This window comes from Cherax quadricarinatus, chromosome 82 (genome assembly GCF_038502225.1).
Source record: "Cherax quadricarinatus isolate ZL_2023a chromosome 82, ASM3850222v1, whole genome shotgun sequence".
Classification (NCBI taxonomy): Eukaryota; Metazoa; Arthropoda; class Malacostraca; order Decapoda; family Parastacidae; genus Cherax; species Cherax quadricarinatus.
The window spans coordinates 17883853-17903618 of NC_091373.1; the positions used below are offsets into that span (position 1 = coordinate 17883853).

At 39.0% G+C, this 19766-nt stretch overlaps 1 protein-coding gene across 9 annotated transcripts in view; it reads right to left on the reverse strand.

Moving 5' to 3' along the window:
* Positions 1 to 19766, reverse strand: part of LOC128702897 (nuclear receptor coactivator 1) — an 852422-nt gene that overhangs the window by 18804 nt on the left and 813852 nt on the right. Inside the window, exon 21 of one of the 9 annotated variants that reach the window (XM_070102627.1) lies at positions 19494 to 19532. The exons of the other annotated variants lie outside the window; for them this stretch is intronic. Within the exon in view, the coding sequence (XP_069958728.1) occupies positions 19494 to 19532 (39 nt within the window). The remainder of the gene's footprint in view (positions 1 to 19493; positions 19533 to 19766) is intronic. 9 annotated transcript variants of the gene reach the window in all.

Below are 19766 nucleotides of genomic sequence, written 5' to 3' on the forward strand. Positions count from 1 at the left end.
CGTGCCCCTAACCACAACACATCCCTTGAAACTGGGCAACTACCTGAGAAATGGAAGACAGCAAATGTAGTCCCCATTTTTAAGAAAGGAAACAGAAATGAGGCACTAAACTACAGACCTGTGTCTCTGACATGTATTGTGTGCAAAGTCATGGAGAAGATTATCAGGAGGAGAGTGGTGGAACACCTGGAACGGAACAAGATTATAAATGAAAACCAGCATGGGTTCATGGAAGGAAAATCCTGTGTCACAAACCTTCTGGAGTTTTATGACAAGGTAACCGAAGTAAGACACGAGAGAGAGGGGTGGGTTGATTGTGTTTTCCTAGACTGCAGGAAGGCCTTTGACACAGTTCCCCACAAGAGATTAGTGCAGAAGCTGGAGGATCAGGCGCATATAACAGGGAGGGCACTGCAATGGATCAGGGAATACCTGACAGGGAGGCAACGAGTCATGGTACATGAAGAGGTATCACAGTGGGCACCTGTGACGAGCGGGGTCCCACAGGGGTCAGTTCTAGGACCAGTGCTATTTTTGATATATGTGAACGACATGATGGAAGGAATAGACTCAAGTGTCCCTATTCGCAGATGATGTGAAGTTGATGAGAAGAATTAAATCGGATGAGGATGAGGCAGGACTGCAAAGAGACCTGGATAGGCTGGACATGTGGTCCAGATACTGGCTTCTCGAATTCAACCCTGCCAAATGCAAAGTCATGAAGATTGGGGAGGGGCAAAGAAGACTGCAGACAGAGTATAGGCTAGGTGGACAAAGACTACAGACCTCACTCAGGGAGAAAGACCTTGGGGTGACCATAACACTGAGCACATCACCGGAGGCACACATCAACCAAATAACTGCTGCAGCATACGGCCGCCTGGCAAACCTGAGAATAGCGTTCTGATACCTCAATAAGGAATTGTTCAAGACACTGTACACTGTGTATGTTAGGCCCATACTGGAGTATGCAGCACCAATCTGGAACCCACACCTGGCCAAGCACGTCAAGAAGTTAGAGAAAGTACAAAGGTTTGCAACAAGGCTAGTCCCAGAGCTCAGGGGAATGTCGTACGAGGAAAGGTTGAGGGAAATCGGACTGACGACACTGGAGGACAGAAGGGTCAGGGGAGACATGATAATGACATACAAGATACTGTGGGGAATAGACAAGGTGGACAGAGATAGGATGTTCCAGAGAGGAGACACAGAAACAAGGGGTCACAACTGGAAGCTGAAGACTCAGACGAGTCACAAGGACGTTAGGAAGTATTTCTTTTTAAGAAGAGGTATGACAAAGCTCAGGAAGCAGAGAGGGAGAGGACCTAGTAGCGATCAGTGAAGACGCGGGGCCAGGAGCTGAGTCTCGACCCCTGCAACCACAATTAGGTGAGTGCAAGTAGGTGAGTATACACACATACACACACACACACACACACACACACACACACACACACACACACACACACACACACACACACTCAGTGAAGAGGCGGGGCCAGGAGCTGAGTCTCGACCCCTGCAACCACAATTAGGTGAGTACACACACACACACACACACACACACACACACACACACACACGGAGAGGTGGGGCACACCACCAAGTGCTGGACACAGTGCACACAACCGAGGAAGAAGTGAAGAGGCTTCTGAGTGAGCTAGATACCTCAAAGGCAATGGGGCCAGATAACATCTCCCCATGGGTATTGAGAGAGGGAGCAGAGGCGCTATGTGTACCCCTAACAACAATATTCAATACATCTATCGAAACAGGGAGATTGCCTGAGGCATGGAAGACAGCAAATGTAGTCCCAATCTTTAAAAAAGGAGACAGACATGAAGCATTAAACTACAGACCAGTGTCACTGACATGTATAGTATGCAAAATCATGGAGAAGATTATCAGGAGAAGAGTGGTGGAACACCTAGAAAGGAATGATCTCATCAACAGCAGCCAGCATGGTTTCAGGGACGGGAAATCCTGTGTCACAAATCTACTGGAGTTCTATGACATGGTGACAGCAGTAAGACAAGAGAGAGAGGGGTGGGTGGATTGCATTTTCTTGGACTGCAAGAAGGCGTTTGACACAGTTCCATACAAGAGATTGGTGCAAAAACTGGAGGACCAAGCAGGGATAACAGGGAAGGCACTACAATGGATCAGGGAATACTTGTCAGGAAGACAGTAGCGAGTCATGGTACGTGGCGAGGTGTCAGAGTGGGCACCTGTGACCAGCGGGGTCCCGCAGGGGTCAGTCCTAGGACCAGTGCTGTTTCTGGTATTTGTGAACGACATGACGGAAGGAATAGAGTCTGAGGTGTCCCTGTTTGCAGATGACGTGAAGTTGATGAGAAGAATACACTCGATCGAAGACCAGGCAGAACTACAAAGGGATCTGGACAGGCTGCAGACCTGGTCCAGCAATTGGCTCCTGGAGTTCAATCCCACCAAGTGCAAAGTCATGAAGATTGGGGAAGGGCAAAGAAGGCCGCAGACGGAGTACAGTCTAGGGGGTCAGAGACTACAAACCTCACTCAAGGAAAAAGATCTTGGGGTGAGTATAACACCAGGCACATCTCCTGAAGCGCACATCAACCAAATAACTGCTGCAGCATATGGGCGCCTAGCAAACCTCAGAACAGCATTCCGACATCTTAATAAGGAATCGTTCAGGACCCTGTACACCGTATACGTTAGGCCCATATTGGAGTATGCGGCACCAGTTTGGAACCCACACCTAGCCAAGCACGTAAAGAAACTAGAGAAAGTGCAAAGGTTTGCAACAAGACTAGTCCCAGAGCTAAGAGGTATGTCCTACGAGGAGAGGTTAAGGGAAATCAACCTGACGACACTGGAGGACAGGAGAGATAGGGGGGACATGATAACGACATACAAAATACTGAGAGGAATTGACAAGGTGGACAAAGACAGGATGTTCCAGAGATTGGACACAGTAACAAGGGGACACAGTTGGAAGCTGAAGACACAGATGAATCACAGGGATGTTAGGAAGTATTTCTTCAGCCACAGAGTAGTCAGTAAGTGGAATAGTTTGGGAAGCGATGTAGTGGAGGCAGGATCCATACATAGCTTTAAGCAGAGGTATGATAAAGCTCACGGCTCAGGGAGAGTGACCTAGTAGCGATCAGTGAAGAGGCGGGGCCAGGAGCTCGGACTCGACCCCCGCAACCTCAACTAGGTGAGTACAACTAGGTGAGTACACACACAAAAGCTTCCTGAAGTTAATAGCAGTTCTTTGAAAGTGTCCAGTGACTATGTACATATGTGTATATATATTATAGAAACCAGAAGAACAATAATAAGAAAATATTATAACCTTTATATTATAATAATAAGGTAAAAGGACCCCAATGGAAATAAGTCACTCTGTCTGACTTTTTTGGGTTATCCTAGGTTCTCTACACATATACTGCTATGTATGATAATTCTATGTACAGGAGGGCCCCGCTTTACGGAGTTCCGCTTTACGGCGTTCCGCTAATACGGACATTTCAAATTATGACCAAAACTCACTATACGGCTCCCCCCACCTGACTTTCTAATACGGTCACCGTGCCCCACCCTGTTTGTTTACATTCTCCATGAGCTCAGTAAGCACTAAGTCTCTCCATTTTGTCTGGAAACTCCAAAATTTCAAATGTTTTTAAAAGTTATTTCATATTTTATATATACTCTGATAATTATACTTATGTATACCTGTACCTAAATAAACTTACATACATCGAGTCATTTAAATGTCGTATATTACGTTAATATACACATTTTCATTAATCCATCCATGATATTTTTTTCAAAATTATATAATAAACACGATGCATAACATATAAATAAGATAAATACACCCCACAGTAGAATAAATAAACAAATGTGAGATATGAGCAGATGACTTGCACAAGTGGTGATAATAACAATACTGAGTCTCATTAAATGTCGTATATTACGGTAATATACACATTTTCATTAATCCATCCATGATATTTTTTTCAAAATTATATAATAAACACGATGCATAACATATAAATAAGATAAATACACCCCACAGTAGAATAAATAAACAAATGTGAGATGTCGTAGCAGACGACTTGCACAAGTGGTGATAATAACAATACTGAGTCTCATTAAATGTCGTATATTACGGTAATATACACATTTTCATTAATCCATCCATGATATTTTTTTCAAAATTATATAATAAACACGATGCATAACATATAAATAAGATAAATACACCCCACAGTAGAATAAATAAACAAATGTGAGATGTCGTAGCAGACGACTTGCACAAGTGGTGATAATAACAATACTGAGTCTCATTAAATGTCGTATATTACGGTAATATACACATTTTCATTAATCCATCCATGATATTTTTTTCAAAATTATATAATAAACACGATACATAACATAAAAAGATGATAAATACACCCCACAATAGAATAAATAAACATAAATATAAGATGTGGGAGCCACATAACTTGTACAAGTGACGGCAAGAATAACATTTTCTCTAATCTAACATAAGAGTAAATGTGTTACTGGGGGTAACTGTAGAAAATTATTCCTTTCGTATGTATGTAAGTAAGTTTATTCAGGTATACACAAATACAGTTACATAGATTATCATACATAACAACATACGTGTAGAGAACCTAGGATAACCCAAAAAAGTCAGTGTGACTTATTTCCATTGCCTTCACTCAGAGCTTCATTTCTTCTCAAAATGATGTTACATGAGAATGGGAGTGTTCTTCTTTATTAATTCTACCGTATCAATGTAGAGACAACCTGTACACAATGTAACTTGTACACAAACCAGACGTGTACATTTCGTTTGTTTACAAAACTTACCTTCCCCTGGTTTGTTTACATAACTGCGCCTGCCCCCTCTCATGTACTCATTCTTTCTCTCTCTCATTTATTCGTTTTATCTCATTTACTTACTCCTGACCCTACATTAAGACTACAAATATTTTAAGGTAAGTAATGAGTGAACTGTATATACATTTTATCGCTCTGGGATGCTTAAATATCATAGAATAGTATGTGTGGGTGGGGTGGCCTGGTGAGGCTATTACAATACATACCACACTTGATTTCTTACAATAAATACTACTTGTCTCACCCTAGATTAAGACTATAAATATTTTAAGGTAAGTAATGAGTGCACTATGTGTGTATTGTACCTTTTTATTGTTTTTTGATGCCTGGTTCTATTGCTAACTTAATATATGTTAGTGTAAACTTGTTATCTAGTGTTTGTATGCATTTATAAGTGGAAAAAAAGGGTGTTCCACTTTACGGCGATTTCCGCTTTACGGCAGTAGCCTGGAACCTAACCCGCCATATAAGTGGGGCCTTCCTGTAACTGTATTTGTGTATACCTGAATAAACTTACTTACTTATTAAGGAAGGAAAGAATGAAGAAAGAAAGAAAGGTAGGTAGGTAGGTAGGAATGATGACACATGACCATTTACCTAGGATAACTACCTAACTTATATTAATATATAAATAATATATAAATAACTACCTAACACAACTGCTTGCTACTACTTTGAAGAAAACTGCTCAGATGAGATGTTTTGTATGTGCATATACAAAAAAAGCTCACAAAAATGCAAAGACACTCGTTTTATGTGTGAGGAGTGTAAAACACCACTGTGCATACACCCATGTTTCAAAGAGTTCCACAAGCTGCAGAACTTCTAGGAACATGTCCAGTGACTTTACATTTGTATATATATTATAGAACAATAGTAAAAAAAATTTTTGTACTGTTTGTTTGAGTAAACAAGTTTTGTAAACAATATATTGATAATTATGTTTGTGCACTTATTGTGTTGTATATGAGTGTACATCGCACCTTACTATTGTCTCACAGGCCACATAAGTTACCTGAAAAAATAAAGTAGTGGAAAAAACAAGAAACCTTCGAATGGGAGTAAATATAATTGTACCGGTGAGCGGCATTCACCGCTGTTGCCATACACGGCTCATTTTTTACCAACTTTATGCCTCTATATCTCGTTAAGTAATGATCGCAAAAAAAAAAATTAGGCTTAAAACACTCAGCAAATTAATCCTAATATTTTGGTAAGAAAAAATATTTTTTTTTTTAATATTTTGTGACATAGGAAGACAGTTTCAGAACAGGGCTTGTGACATTGAAAATGTTAAGGGGCTTCAGCCTCCCAAAATTTCCTTGGCACCCTAAATACAAATAATAATAAGCTACTTCAAAACAGACTCTTAGCCCCCCTCTTACCCTTTCCATCCAGACAGCCATCCCTTAACTTCTCCCTTCCTACAGAAATCCTGCTCAGGGTACAACCTTTTCAGATGTGACAGAAAGAACAGGCAATAAGGGAGGAGGGGGGTTGGCCTGTATATCAAAGAGTCGCTCATCTGCACAGAGATGTTGAACACCACAAATGATGTAGTTGAAGTTCTATCAATAAAGATCGAGAACCAAAACCTAGTCATTGTGGTTGTATATAAGCCACCAGATGCAACCTCACAACAGTTCAAGGAACAGCTACTGAAAATTGATTACTGTCTGGAAAACCCTCCAGCTCCATCCCCAAACATCTTACTGCTTGGTGACTTCAACCTAAGGCATACAAAATGGAAGAATGTAGCGAATAATGTTATAGCTGAATCAATCCCTGGAGGTAGAACAGATGAAAGGTTACTCACACAAGCTCCTAAATCTCTGTGATAAACACACTCTAGGTTAGCAGATAGTGGAGCCAACAAGACTGGAAAACACACTTGGCCTTATCTTCACAAATAATGAGGATCTGGTGAGAGACATGACAATATCAAAAACAACTAATTCCGATCGCAATCTAATCGAAGTTCAGACTTACATGCACAGGGGTCCTGATTAGCAAAATGCACGTAGCTATGAAGGTGTCTTCAACAATAAGAACATCAACTGGGACCAGGTGAACCATGTCTTAACCCTTTCAGGGTCAAGAGGCCCTCTCCTAAACTTGTTCTCAGGGTCGAAAATTTTTTTGAAAAAAAAAAAAAAAAAAAAAAAAAAAATTATTTTTTCTTGTGAAATGATAGAGAACCCTTTCCCGATCATAATGACACCAAAAGTATGAAATTTGATGGAAAACCTATGGAATTATGCTCTCGCAAAGTTAGCAGTCTTGACGATGTTTACGCATTGGCGATTTCACCGACTTTGAGCCCTATTTTCGGCCAATTCCAATGTACCAGTCAACAAAAATCATAACTATTTCACTAGAACTCCATTTGTTCTATCGAATGGGTACAACAAACCACCCATTTACTGATTTCAACTGTCCAATAAAGTGGTCAGAAATTAGCAGTTTTGCCAATTCCACACAAATTTCAGAAGATGCCAATTTCCAAATAGGGTCCAGAATAAACAAGAAAGACATTCCTGACACTAAAATAACATTTTCTCTGTTCATTAGTCACATCCCCAGGTCCCTCTTACATTTCTTTTGCTTTCCACTTTGAATTTTTATTCTCACAAAAAAAATAAAAGATTTACTGTTATGCAGACTACTGCATTAGTGTAGAAATGGTATAAATAATATCAGTGCACTTGTGAAAGAATATTACACTCACCAGTTGATGTGTATTGGACGCATGGCATGATTTGTTTACTTTTGAACATTGGCAAAAATCAAACATTTCTGCTACTTTGAGCTCAATTTCAAGGTACTTTTCATTGCAAAATCAATTAAAATCATCTCAATTTCTGTAACATGTCTTCCATTCTATAAAATGAGACCAGGAAAACGAGAATACAACCATAAATACCATACGAAAATACAGTGCAAAGTCTCTGTTTTAAACCAAAAACACGGTCGGAGTTTTTTTTTCCTCATTATGCACTGTGTGCTGCAGGATTTTTTTTATACTGTGCATATTGACCACATAGACCCTTTCTTTCATATGTAGGCCTACCAGCATTCTCTCGCTAGATTTGAAGGCACTAAAATTTGCACGTACTAGTACAGCACCAACCCTGGCATGCAAGCTGTACTAGTGCGACACTGACCCTGAAAGGGTTAAATGAAACATGTTGGGAAGATATGTTAAATAACATGAATCCAAACCAGTGCCTTGAAAGGATCAACTTCCTGGCAGCTGAAGTATGTTCAAGGCATATTCCCCTAGAAAGAAGAGGAGAAGAAGTAAACTGGAGAGAGAAAGATGCTCCCTCTACAAAAGATGATTAAGAATCACTGAGCTCCTCAAGAACACTAGATTATCTGATACACAGAAGGAAGTGCTGACCAGGGAAGTGTACAGCATTGAACTTAAGTTAAAGGACCATTACAGGACCCATGAGAGACAGGAGGAGCTGAAAGCAATTAGTGATACTGAAAGAAATTAGAAATATTTCTTTTCATATGCCAAAAACAAGGCAAATACCAGATCTAGTATCGGGACCTTGCTCAGACACGATGGGACTTAGATAACAACAAAGAAATGAGTAAGATACTGAAATCCCAATGCTTCTCTATGTTTAGCAAACCACTAATCAGTCTAAAGATCAACAATCCAAATGATTTTTTCATTAATGAGCCTCAAAACTCCGTCAATGTATGCCAGATTTCCGACATTACCCTAACTCCGATAAGACTTTGAGAAAGCCATTGATAACATGCCCATGCACTCAGGCCCAGACTTGTGGAACTCTGTGTTCATTAAGAACTGCAAGAACCCCCTCTGCATGCCCTAAGTATACTATGGAGAAGGAGCTTAGACATGGGTGATATTCCACAGTCACTAAGAACACAGATATAGCCCCACTCCATAGAGGTGGCAGCAAAGCATTAGCTAAGAACTATAGACCAACAGCTCTAACATCCCACATCATAAAAATCTTTGAAAGTGCTAAGAAGCATGACTAAACCACTTGGATTCCCAAAAACTGCACAATCCAGAGCAACGTGGGTTCAGAGCAGGTCGCTCCTGCCTCTCGCAACTACTGGATCACTATGGTATGGTCTTGGATGCACTAGAAGAAAAACAGAATGCAGATCTAATATACACAGACTTTGCAAAAGCCTTTGCCAAGGGCAATCATGGTGTAATAGCACACAAAATACATGCTAAAGGAATAATTGGCAAAGTGGGCAAATGGATCTCCAACTTTCTAACCAATCAAACACAAAGAGTAGTGGTCAACAGGGTTAAATTGGAAGCTGCCATAGTGAAAAGCTCTGTTCCACAAGGCACAGTACTTGCCCCCATCCTGTTCCCCATCCTCATATCCGACATAGACAGAGATGTAATCCACAGCACAGTGTCATCCATTGCAGACGATACTAGGATCTACGTGATACTGTCATCTATTGAGGACACTGTTAACCTCCAAGAAGATACAATGGAACCTCTACTTGTGATTGCATCCAAGTGTGAAATTTTCCAAATATGAGCAGTCGATCAGTCGATTTTTTGCTTCCACAAGCGAGCGAAATTTCCATAAGCGAGCGGGCCTCAAGGGAGGTTCCTTGACACTGGTGAGGGGCTCTTGTTCTTGATCTAGGGAATTGGATCTCATTTGCTTGTTGGAGTATCTTACTGAAACTTGGGCAATGTATGATAGAAAGATACTTCTTAATATACACCAAAAATTAAAGCAATCGGATGATAAATATGGGAGTTCACTTCTCAGCCATTAGCTGCCTCTTTGCAGCATATTTTCGTATGTTTTTTATAGTTATATTCTCGTTTTTTTGGTCTCATTTGATAGTATTGAAGATATATTACAGAAAAAGTTATGATTTTGATTGGTTTCAAGACGAAAAGTACCTTGAAATTGAGCTTAAAGCAGCAGAAATATTCGATTCTTTGGCGATGTTCCAGAGTAAACAAATGACATCACTGTCCATTCCAATATGCAGTTGTGAATGGGTTGATATTATTTAAACAATTATTACAATAATGCAGTAGTCTGCATAACACTAAATCTTCTATTTTTTGTGTGAATAAAAATTACAAATTATTTATATAATAATAAAAATAATAATACATACAATAATAATATGTATAATAATAATAGTATAATAATAATATAATAATATAATGTGTATAATAATTATACATGTACATGCATAATAATAATGTACTATATAATAATTATAATAATAGATGGCTTCAAAAGGCCGTCACTAAATGGCAGTGTTTACCATATGACAGTGTTTACCATATGACATAATAAACAATATAAATAACATAAAAAGCTGATATACACTCTAGAATGAATAAAATATGTATGTCATTACAGATGTGGTGGCGGGGAAGGACGCAGTTGCGGGCATTCTTGCTCCAGCTATGAAAACGTATTCACATTCTTTCCTCCTTCAGACATGTTAGTATAAGGGAAAATGGAGTTTGTAATGCTAACTGTATTAGATCACTTCTTTCACAAGAAAACCATAATGTAGAAATGAAATGGTGTACGTACACCATTTACATACCTTGCAGAAGATAGGCTTTAAACTCTACAACTTGTGCCTGTGCTGGCATGCAGGAACACATTAAAATCTTTAACCCTTTCAGGGTCGAAAGGTCCTCTCCTAAACTTGTTCTCAGGGTCGAAAATTTTTTGGAAGAAAAAAAAAAATTCTTATTAAAAGATAGAGAATCTTTTCCCGATCATAATGACACCAAAAGTATGAAATTTGATGGAAAACTTATGGAATTATGCTCTCGTGAAGTTAGCGGCATCAGCGATTTCACCGAATTCGAGCCCTATTTTCGGCCAATTCCAGTGTACTAGTCGACAAAAATCATAACTATTTCGCTAGGAATCCATTTTTTTCTATCGAATGAGTACAAGAAACCACCCATTTACTGATTTCAACTATCCAATAAAGAGGTCAGAAATTAGCAATTTTGCCAATTTCACAAAAATTTCAAAAGATGCCAATTTCCAAATAGGGTCCAGAATAAACAAGACAGACATTCCTGGGACTAAAATAACATTTCCTCTGTTCATCAGTCACATCCCCAGGTCCCTCTTACATTTCTTTTGCTTTCCACTTTGAATTTTTATTCTCACAAAAAATAGAAGATTTACAGTTATGCAGACTACTACATTAGTGTAAAAATGTATAATATCACAATTGTGAAAGAATATTACACTCACCAGCTGATGTGCAATGGACACGTGGCATGATTTGTTTACTTTTGAACTTTGGTAAAAATCGAACATTTCTGCTACTTTGAGCTCAATTTCATGGTACTTTTCATTGTGAAACCAATCAAAATCATCTCAATTTCTGTAATATGTCTTCCATTCTATAAAATGAGACCAGGAAAACTAGAATACAACCATAAATACCATACAACAATATAGTGCAAAGTTGTTTTAAACCAAAAACATGGTCAAAGTTTTTTTTCTCTCATTATGCACTGTGTGCTGCAGGATTTTTTTTATACTGTGCACACTGACCACATAGACCCATTCTTTCATATGTAGGCCTACCAGCTTTCTTTCGCTAGATTTGAAGGCGCTAGAATTTAGGTGTACTAGTACGTCAATAACCCTGGTGCGTAAGCCATACTAGTATGTCGGAAACCCTGAAAGGGTTAAGAGTGTGTTATTAGTCATGAAGATGCCATATTAATAATAATAATATTAATAACATAATAATAATCACTCTGAGGCACATTAAATGTCATATAAAACTTTAATATGGAAATTTTGCTTAATCCAGCTATAATATTTTTTCAAAATTATATAATAAACATGTTACGTAACATATAAACATATAAATTAATATAAATATGAGATTAGGTTAGGTTCATCAGGAAACAGGACAAATGTTTCCTGACGCGGGTCTTAGTCAGATGATGACGTTTTTCCAGTCTGCTTGCCGAAGTGAACAGAAACCATTTGTGTCCCAAGATGGTATCAATAACAACAACTGGTTTCTTTACAAAACTTGTGAATATGGGGGTTACATACCTACCACACTTTGATACTTACCTACTTTACTATTCACCTTGCACCCTATATTAAGACCATTAAAATTACAAATATTTTAAGGTAAGTAATGCGTGTACTGTATATGCATTTTATCACTCTGGGGCACTTTAAATGCCTACTATATAATGTGTGGGGTGGGTGGCCAAATGGGGATTACATACCTACCACACTTTGATACATTACTATTCACCTTGCACCCCATATTAAGACCCTTAAGACTACAAATATTTTAAGATAAGTAATGAGTGTACCGCACATGCATTTTATCTCTCTAGGGCACTTTAAATGCCTATTACATTGGACCCTCACCATACGATGGCATCACCTTACATTGAATCCACCATACGATACATTTTAATGCAAAAATTTTGCCTCACCTTACGCTAAAAAACTCAGCTTACGTGATTCATTCGAGACGCATCCGTGTGGCCTAAGAACACCTCAGCTGTCCCGTTGGTGCCAGTGTTTACAAGCCAGCCAGTGAGGTCGCATCCACGCATACAATCGGAACATTTCATATTATCACAGCGTTTTTAGTGATTGTACCTGCAAAATAAGTCACCATGGGCCCCAAGAAAGCTTCTAGTGCCAACCGTGCGGGGAAAAAGGGTGAAAATTACTATGGATATGAAGAAAGAGATAATTGCCAAGTACGAAAGTGAAGTGCGTGTCTCGGAGATGGCCAGGTTGTATACCAAACCCCAATCAACCATTGCTACTATTGTGGCCAAGAAAACGGCAATCAAGGAAGCTGTTCTTGCAAAAGGTGCAACTTGGTTTTTGAATAAGAGATTGCAAGTGATAGAAGATGTTGAGAGACTCTTATTGGTGTGGATAAATGAAAAACGGATAGCAGGAGATAGCATCTCTCAAGCGATCATACGTGAAAAGGCTAGGAAGTTGCATGAGGATTTAATTAGAAAAATGCCTGCAACTAGTGGTGATGTGAGTGAATTTAAGGCCAGCAAAGGTTGGTTTGAGACATTTAAGAATTGTAGTGGCATACACAGTGTGATAAGGCATGGTGAGGCTGCCAGTTCGGACCAAAAAGCGGCTGAAAAATATGTGAAGGAATTCAAGGATTACATAGACAGTGAAGAATTGAAACCTAAACAAGTGTTTAATTGTGACAAAACAGGCCTGTTTTGGAAGAAAATGCCAAGCAGGACCTACATTACTCAGGAGGAAAAGGCACTCTCAGGACATAAGCCTATGAAAGACAGGCTTACTCTCTTGATGTGTGCTAATGCTAGCGGTGATTGCAAAGTGAAGCCTTTATAGGTGTATCACTCTGAAACTCCCAGAGTGTTCAGTAGAAAAAATGTCCTCAAGGCTAATTTGTGTGTGATGTGGAGGGCAAACAGTAAGGCATGGGGTCACTAGAGACCTTTTCTATGACTAGTTACACCATGCATTTGCCCCCACTGTGAAAAATTACCTCCTGGAAAATAAATTGGACATTAAGTGCCTCCTGGTATTAGACAATGCTCCTGGTCATCCTTCAGACTTGGCAGAGCGACTTTCTGGGGACATGAGCTTCATTAAGGCCAAGTTTTTGCCTCCTAATACCACTCCTCTCCTGCAGCCCATGGACCAGCAGGTCATTTCAAACTTCAAAAATCTCTACACAAAAGCTATGTTTCAAAAGTGCTTTGTAGCGACCACAGACACTCGATTGACTCTAAGAGAGTTTCGGAAAGACCATTTTAGCATCCTCAACTGTGTAAACCTTATAGGTAGGGCTTGGGAGGAAGTGACTAAGAGGACCTTGAACTCTGCTTGGAAGAAACTGTGGCCAGAATGTGTAGACAAAAGGGATTTTGAGGGATTTGAGGCTAACCCTGAGAAGCGTATGCCAGTTGTGGAATCAATTGTGGCATTGGGGAAGTCCTTGGGGTTGGAGGTTAGTGGGGAGGATGTGGAAGAGTTGGTGGAGGAGGACAATGAAGAACTAACCACTGATGAGCTGCAAGATCATCTTCAACAGCAAGAGGCCAGACCTGAAGAAACTGGTTCAAAGGAGGGGAGAGAGAAATTGAAGAAGTTGCCTACTTCAAAGATTAAGGAAATGTGTGCAAAGTGGCTTGAAGTGCAAACCTTTATGGATGAAAATCACCCTCACACAGCTAATGTAAGCCATGCTGGTGACTATTACAATGACAATGTTGTGAACCACTTTAGACAAATCATAAAGGAACGGGAGGTACAGGCCTCTATGGACAGATATGTTGTGCGACAGAGGTCCAGTGACTCTCAAGCTGGTCCTAGTGGCATTAAAAGAAGAAGGGAAGTAACCCCAGAAAAGGACTTGATACCTCAAGTCCTAATGGAAGGGGATTCCCCTTCTAAACATTAACAACTTCCACACTCCCCTCCTCTCATCCCATCAATCATCACCAGATCTTCAATAAAGGTAAGTGTCAGTTTGTGTGTATTAAAATTAATATTTCATGTGGTAAAAATTTTTTTTTTCATACTTTGGGGTGTCAGGAACGGATTAATTTGATTTCCATCATTTCTTATGGAGAAAATTAATTCACCTTACGATAATTTCAGCATACGATGAGCTTTCAGGAATGGATTAATATCGTATGGTGAGGGCCACTGTATATAATGTAATGTTCACTCAAGAAAAAAAGCCAGACTGACCCACGATGTCTGCGCAGGGAGGCGCACAGGCACGGGGCAGGCAGACAGGTCTGGTGCGCAGTTCGAAACACGGGGCACGTTCAATACTTGGGACAAAATTGGCGTGAAAAAAGTGGTCGAAACTTGAAAGTGTTTGATAGTCAATGAGTTTGAAACTTGGGGTTCCACTGTACAGTGGACCCTTGCCTAACGAACACATCGCATAACGTTAAATCCGCCTAACGAAGTGTTTGAGCGTAAAAATTTTGCCCCGCCAAACGATAAAAAACTCGCCCAACGTGATTTGTCCGGGACCTGTCCACGCTGCCCCATGGGTGCCAGTGTTTACAAGCTAGCCAGCACGGTCACATTATCCCAGTGTTTTTAGTGCTTGTAACTGCAAAATAAGTCACCATGGACCCCAAGAAAGCTACTAGTGCCAACCCTGTGGTAAAAAGGGCAAGAATTAGTATGGAATTGAAAAAAGAGATTAAGGAAATGTGTGCAAAGTGGGTTGAACTGCAAACCTTTATGGATGAAAATCACCCTAACACAGCTATTGCAAGCCGCGCTGGTGACTATTACAATGACAATGTTGTGGCCCATTTTAGACAAATCGTAAAGGAACGGGAGGTACAGAGCTCTATGGACAGATTTGTTGTATGACAGAGGTCCAGTGACTCTCAAGCTGGTCCTTGTGGCATTAAAAGAAGAAGGGAAGAACCCTTCCAAACAATAACAACTTCCACCATCTCCCCTCCTCCCATCCCATCAATCATCACCAGATCTTCAATAAAGGTAAGTGTCATGTATTCTTTATTTAGTAGAGTAGTAATTGTGCATGTCTTCTTCTTTTTGGGTGTATAAAAATGTATATTTCATGTGGTAAATTTTTTTTTTTCATACTTTGGGGTGTAAGGAATGGATTAATTTGATTTCCATTATTTCTTATGGGGAAAATTAATTCAGCTAACGATAATTTCGGCTAATGATGAGCTCTCAGAAACGGATTAATATCGAAAGGCGAGGGTCCACTGTACTTAAATTGAATCAACATCCAGCTTACCCCAAGCCTTAGAAATGGAGGCCTGATAAACATAACCCTATTTTTCCTCATGTTTTTCATTCCATAAGTTGTGGTAACCATTAGTAGTGCAAATTTCAGGAACATAACCCACACAAATTATGAATGACTATTGTATTTAGGTTTGAGGGAATATCCTGGGTTACGCTGTATAAACAACGTAATTTCTGTGTCCAAAACACCTGTATGCTTTCAAGACCACTATAAAACACATATTTACAAGGGAAATCTTGTAATATTACAATGGTTTTCCAGGTGTAATATTCACTGAAATATGGCAATAAGTCACACTACCTATATTACATTATCCAAGATTAAATCTACTTAATTTTTTGGCTGAATTCCACTTGTATCGTGAAACTGGAATAAGGAAACTTCCTGCCAGCTTCACACCCTGTTTGATAGTAGGGAAGCTAATGATGGAACAACAGGTCCTGGTTTCACGTGATGTTTACTTATGCTAGATAGGCAGTGTTACCCATGATATACTACAGGAACCTCTCTGACCTTAGTGATTTTTCAAAGGCATGAAGAGGTTGAAGGAGACTTAAACAGTTAAGTTGAGGTCAAAAATATTGGCATGTGGTGTATTTGAAGGCACAAAAATATGTGCATATTAGCATGCTGAACACATCTTTATTGGTCACTGTTAACCCTTTGACTGTTGCAACCCCAAATCCTAAAGTCTCTGTGTCACAAAATTTTCGAAAAAAAAAATTATCTTTTCTTATGAAATGATAGAGAATCTTTTCCCAATGTTAATGACACCAAAAGTACGAAATTTGATGGAAAACTTACGAAATTACACTCTTGCAAAGTTAGCAATCTCGGCAATGTTTACCCATTGGTGATTTTGCCCACTTTGAACCCCATTTTCAGCCAATTCCATTGTTCCAGTCAACCAAACTCATAGCTATTTCTTTAGAACTCCATTTGTTCTATCGATTGAGTACAAGAAACTGCCCATTTACCAATTTCAACTACTCAATAAAGTGGTCAGAAATTGACAATTTGGCCAATTTCACGCAAATTAAAAAAATGCCAATTTCAAAATAAGGTCCAGAATGAACAATGCAGACATTCCTGGCACTAAAATAACATTTTCTCTGTTCATCAGTCACATCTCCAGGCCCCTCTGATATTAATTACTCTTGCTTTCCATTTTGAATTTTTATTCACACAAAAAATTGAAGATTTACTGTTATGCAGACTACTGCATTATTGTAATAATTGTATAAATAATGCCAACCCATTCGTGACTGCGTATTAGAAAAGCTAGTTGAACACTTACTGGACAATGACGCTATTTGTTTACTCTTGAACATTGGCAAAAATCGAACATTTCTGCTACTTTGAGCTCAATTTCAAGGTCCTTTTCATCATGAAACCAATCAAAATCATCTCTATTTCTGTAATGTGTCTTCCATTCTACCACATGAGACCAAGAAAACGAGAATACACCCATAAATACTACACGAAAATATACCTCAATGTCAGCATTTTAATCCAAAAACACAGTCAGAGTTTTTTTTTTCTCATTATGCACTGCATGCTGCAGTATTTTTTTTATACTGTGCACACTGACCACACCGACCCATTCTCTCACATGTAGGCCTACCAGCTTTCTCCCGCTTGATTTGAAGCCGCTAGAATTTTGGAGTATAAATACGTCAAAAACACTGGCTCGTAAGATGTATATATACGAACAAAACAGTAAAACAGTTAAAGGGATAATGTTTCGTCTGTGGTTATGTGTAGATATTGTCTGCATCTGTAAGTTAAGCTTAGTGCCTTATAACAAAGCATGGTAATTTGAACTTCATAGCTTCAATCTCCCCTATGCCTGCATTTTTCTCCATTGTTTTAATTTGGCACTTATTCTTTTCTGCTGTGCAATGCCTCCTATCTAAAAGCATGTTTTGTTAGATACAATGAGAAGGAAAGAACTGGAGGGAGGGAGTGGAAGAGAAAGAGTTGAATAGGTTGGTCCTGCTAGTGCCCTATACCTACATATCCTTCAACATATTCCTCCAAAACCACACACTCAACCACAACAGTAAGGAGTAGGTGAACATATGAAGTGTTGTTTCAGATGTAATGGAAAAGAGGGTGAAAGTAAATAAAGGTGTAAATGGGAAGGAATGTAGAGAGGGAGGTAAGGAATGCAAGACAGGGAGGTAAGGAATGCAAGACAGGGAGGTAAGGAATGCAAGACAGGGAGGTAAGGAATGCAAGACAGGGAGGTAAGGAATGCAAGACAGGGAGGTAAGACATGCAAGACAGGGAGGTAAGAAATGGGAGAGAGGGGGATAAGGAATGCAAGAGAGATAGATAAGGAATGCAAGAGAGAGATAGATAAGGAATGAGAGAGAGGAAGGTTAGAAAATTGGTCAATATGAGGCAATAACAGGAAGAGTAAGGAAAGAGGAGAGAGAGAGAAGAACTGATCTGAGCATCCAATATTGTTTTTATTTCCATTTTTAAATAAATGACTTCCAATACAGGATATTATGGCTCAGGAATGCACCTTGGATTATAATGTGGGCATCATCAGGAAAACAGGTGCTGAGTTATGAACACCTGAGTTATGAATGACTTTCTGGAATGTATCTCATTCAAAAATTAGGGCCCTATTGTATGTTAACTTTATGCTTGTGTAGAGATTGATCAAGAATTAAAAATTTAATAATTATGTTCACTTTTTGGATGGTGGGGCAGTCATGTATCATGCATGATTGTTTTATTTATGGCCAACTCAAACACAAGTTTTAGCACAACCCTCCCAAACACAACCCTCCCACACCACAACCCTCCCACACCATATTGTAGTCATAAAGTGGTTGCTACAAACCACTTCATAGTATCAAGATTCTGTTATAGACTTAATAATCAAAATTAAGCATAGATTCCAAGATTTTTACTTTCCCCTTTCACCAGAGTCTATAGGAATCATGTCTGTCTTGTTCTCAGCAGATGGAGGATCATACCTCCACCACATCATGTGCTGAATGGTCCACATGGGTTGAATGCTTAACATGAATTAAACACTTCCAAAATTATTCAAGCCTCTTCACTCAAAATCTCCCTAACTCCCTCCTCTCCCCTCCAATGTTTCCTGAGACAACCCCTACCCCTCCTTCCTTCCACCCCAGATTTATATGCTTTCTTGATCATCCTATTTTGTTCCATCCTTTCCAAATGCCTAGATGTTCAAATTTATCTTTCATAAACATATTTTTTAATCACATTAAAACCATATGACTATTTCAACATTATAAAATATTCAACATTTTCAACTCTTCTATCTATAAATCAATGTCACATTAATTCTGTGGTCAAATACAAGTAACTTCCATGTAAATACTAATATTTTGTCTTATTCTATTTTACATTTATAATGCTGTCAAAATTGGCACTCTGAAAGCACTAAAAAAAAGTACTTAAATAATTAAGAATCATGGGTGATATATTTTAATTAAAAAAAAAAGCATATAAGAATAAGATAGTATGCAACAACTACCTACACACTTAGGAAAATGTTTCAAGTTACCTGATGCTGAGGAACTAACCAAGTCTCACTTAGAGGTACTCTTTTCAAACAATTAAAATAATTAATAAGCTAAATTATCACAGCATAAACCACATGCATCAACATCATGCTGTTACTAAAGCATGGCATGCAGAAGTGAACACACACATGCAAGCATAAGACAGACCAAGCTGCAAAATAATTATCCTGGGCAAAAGGTAAGGGAATGTTGCATAGCTACCTTCCTTTGTAGTGATGGTGATGGCTGCTATATGTACCTCTATTAAACAAGAAAAACAAGCTACTGATTTGTCTTAGTTAATAAGATAAGATCAATTCTACAGGAGGTATAACAATCTGTCAGCAAGTGCTTGTGCATCTCATATTTCCTTTGTTTATCACATATATACAAAATGAAAATAAATGTGTGTGTGTGTGTGTGTGTGTGTGTGTGTGTGTGTGTGTGTGTGTGTGTGTGTGTGTGTGTGTGTGTGTGTGTGTGTGTGTGTGTGTG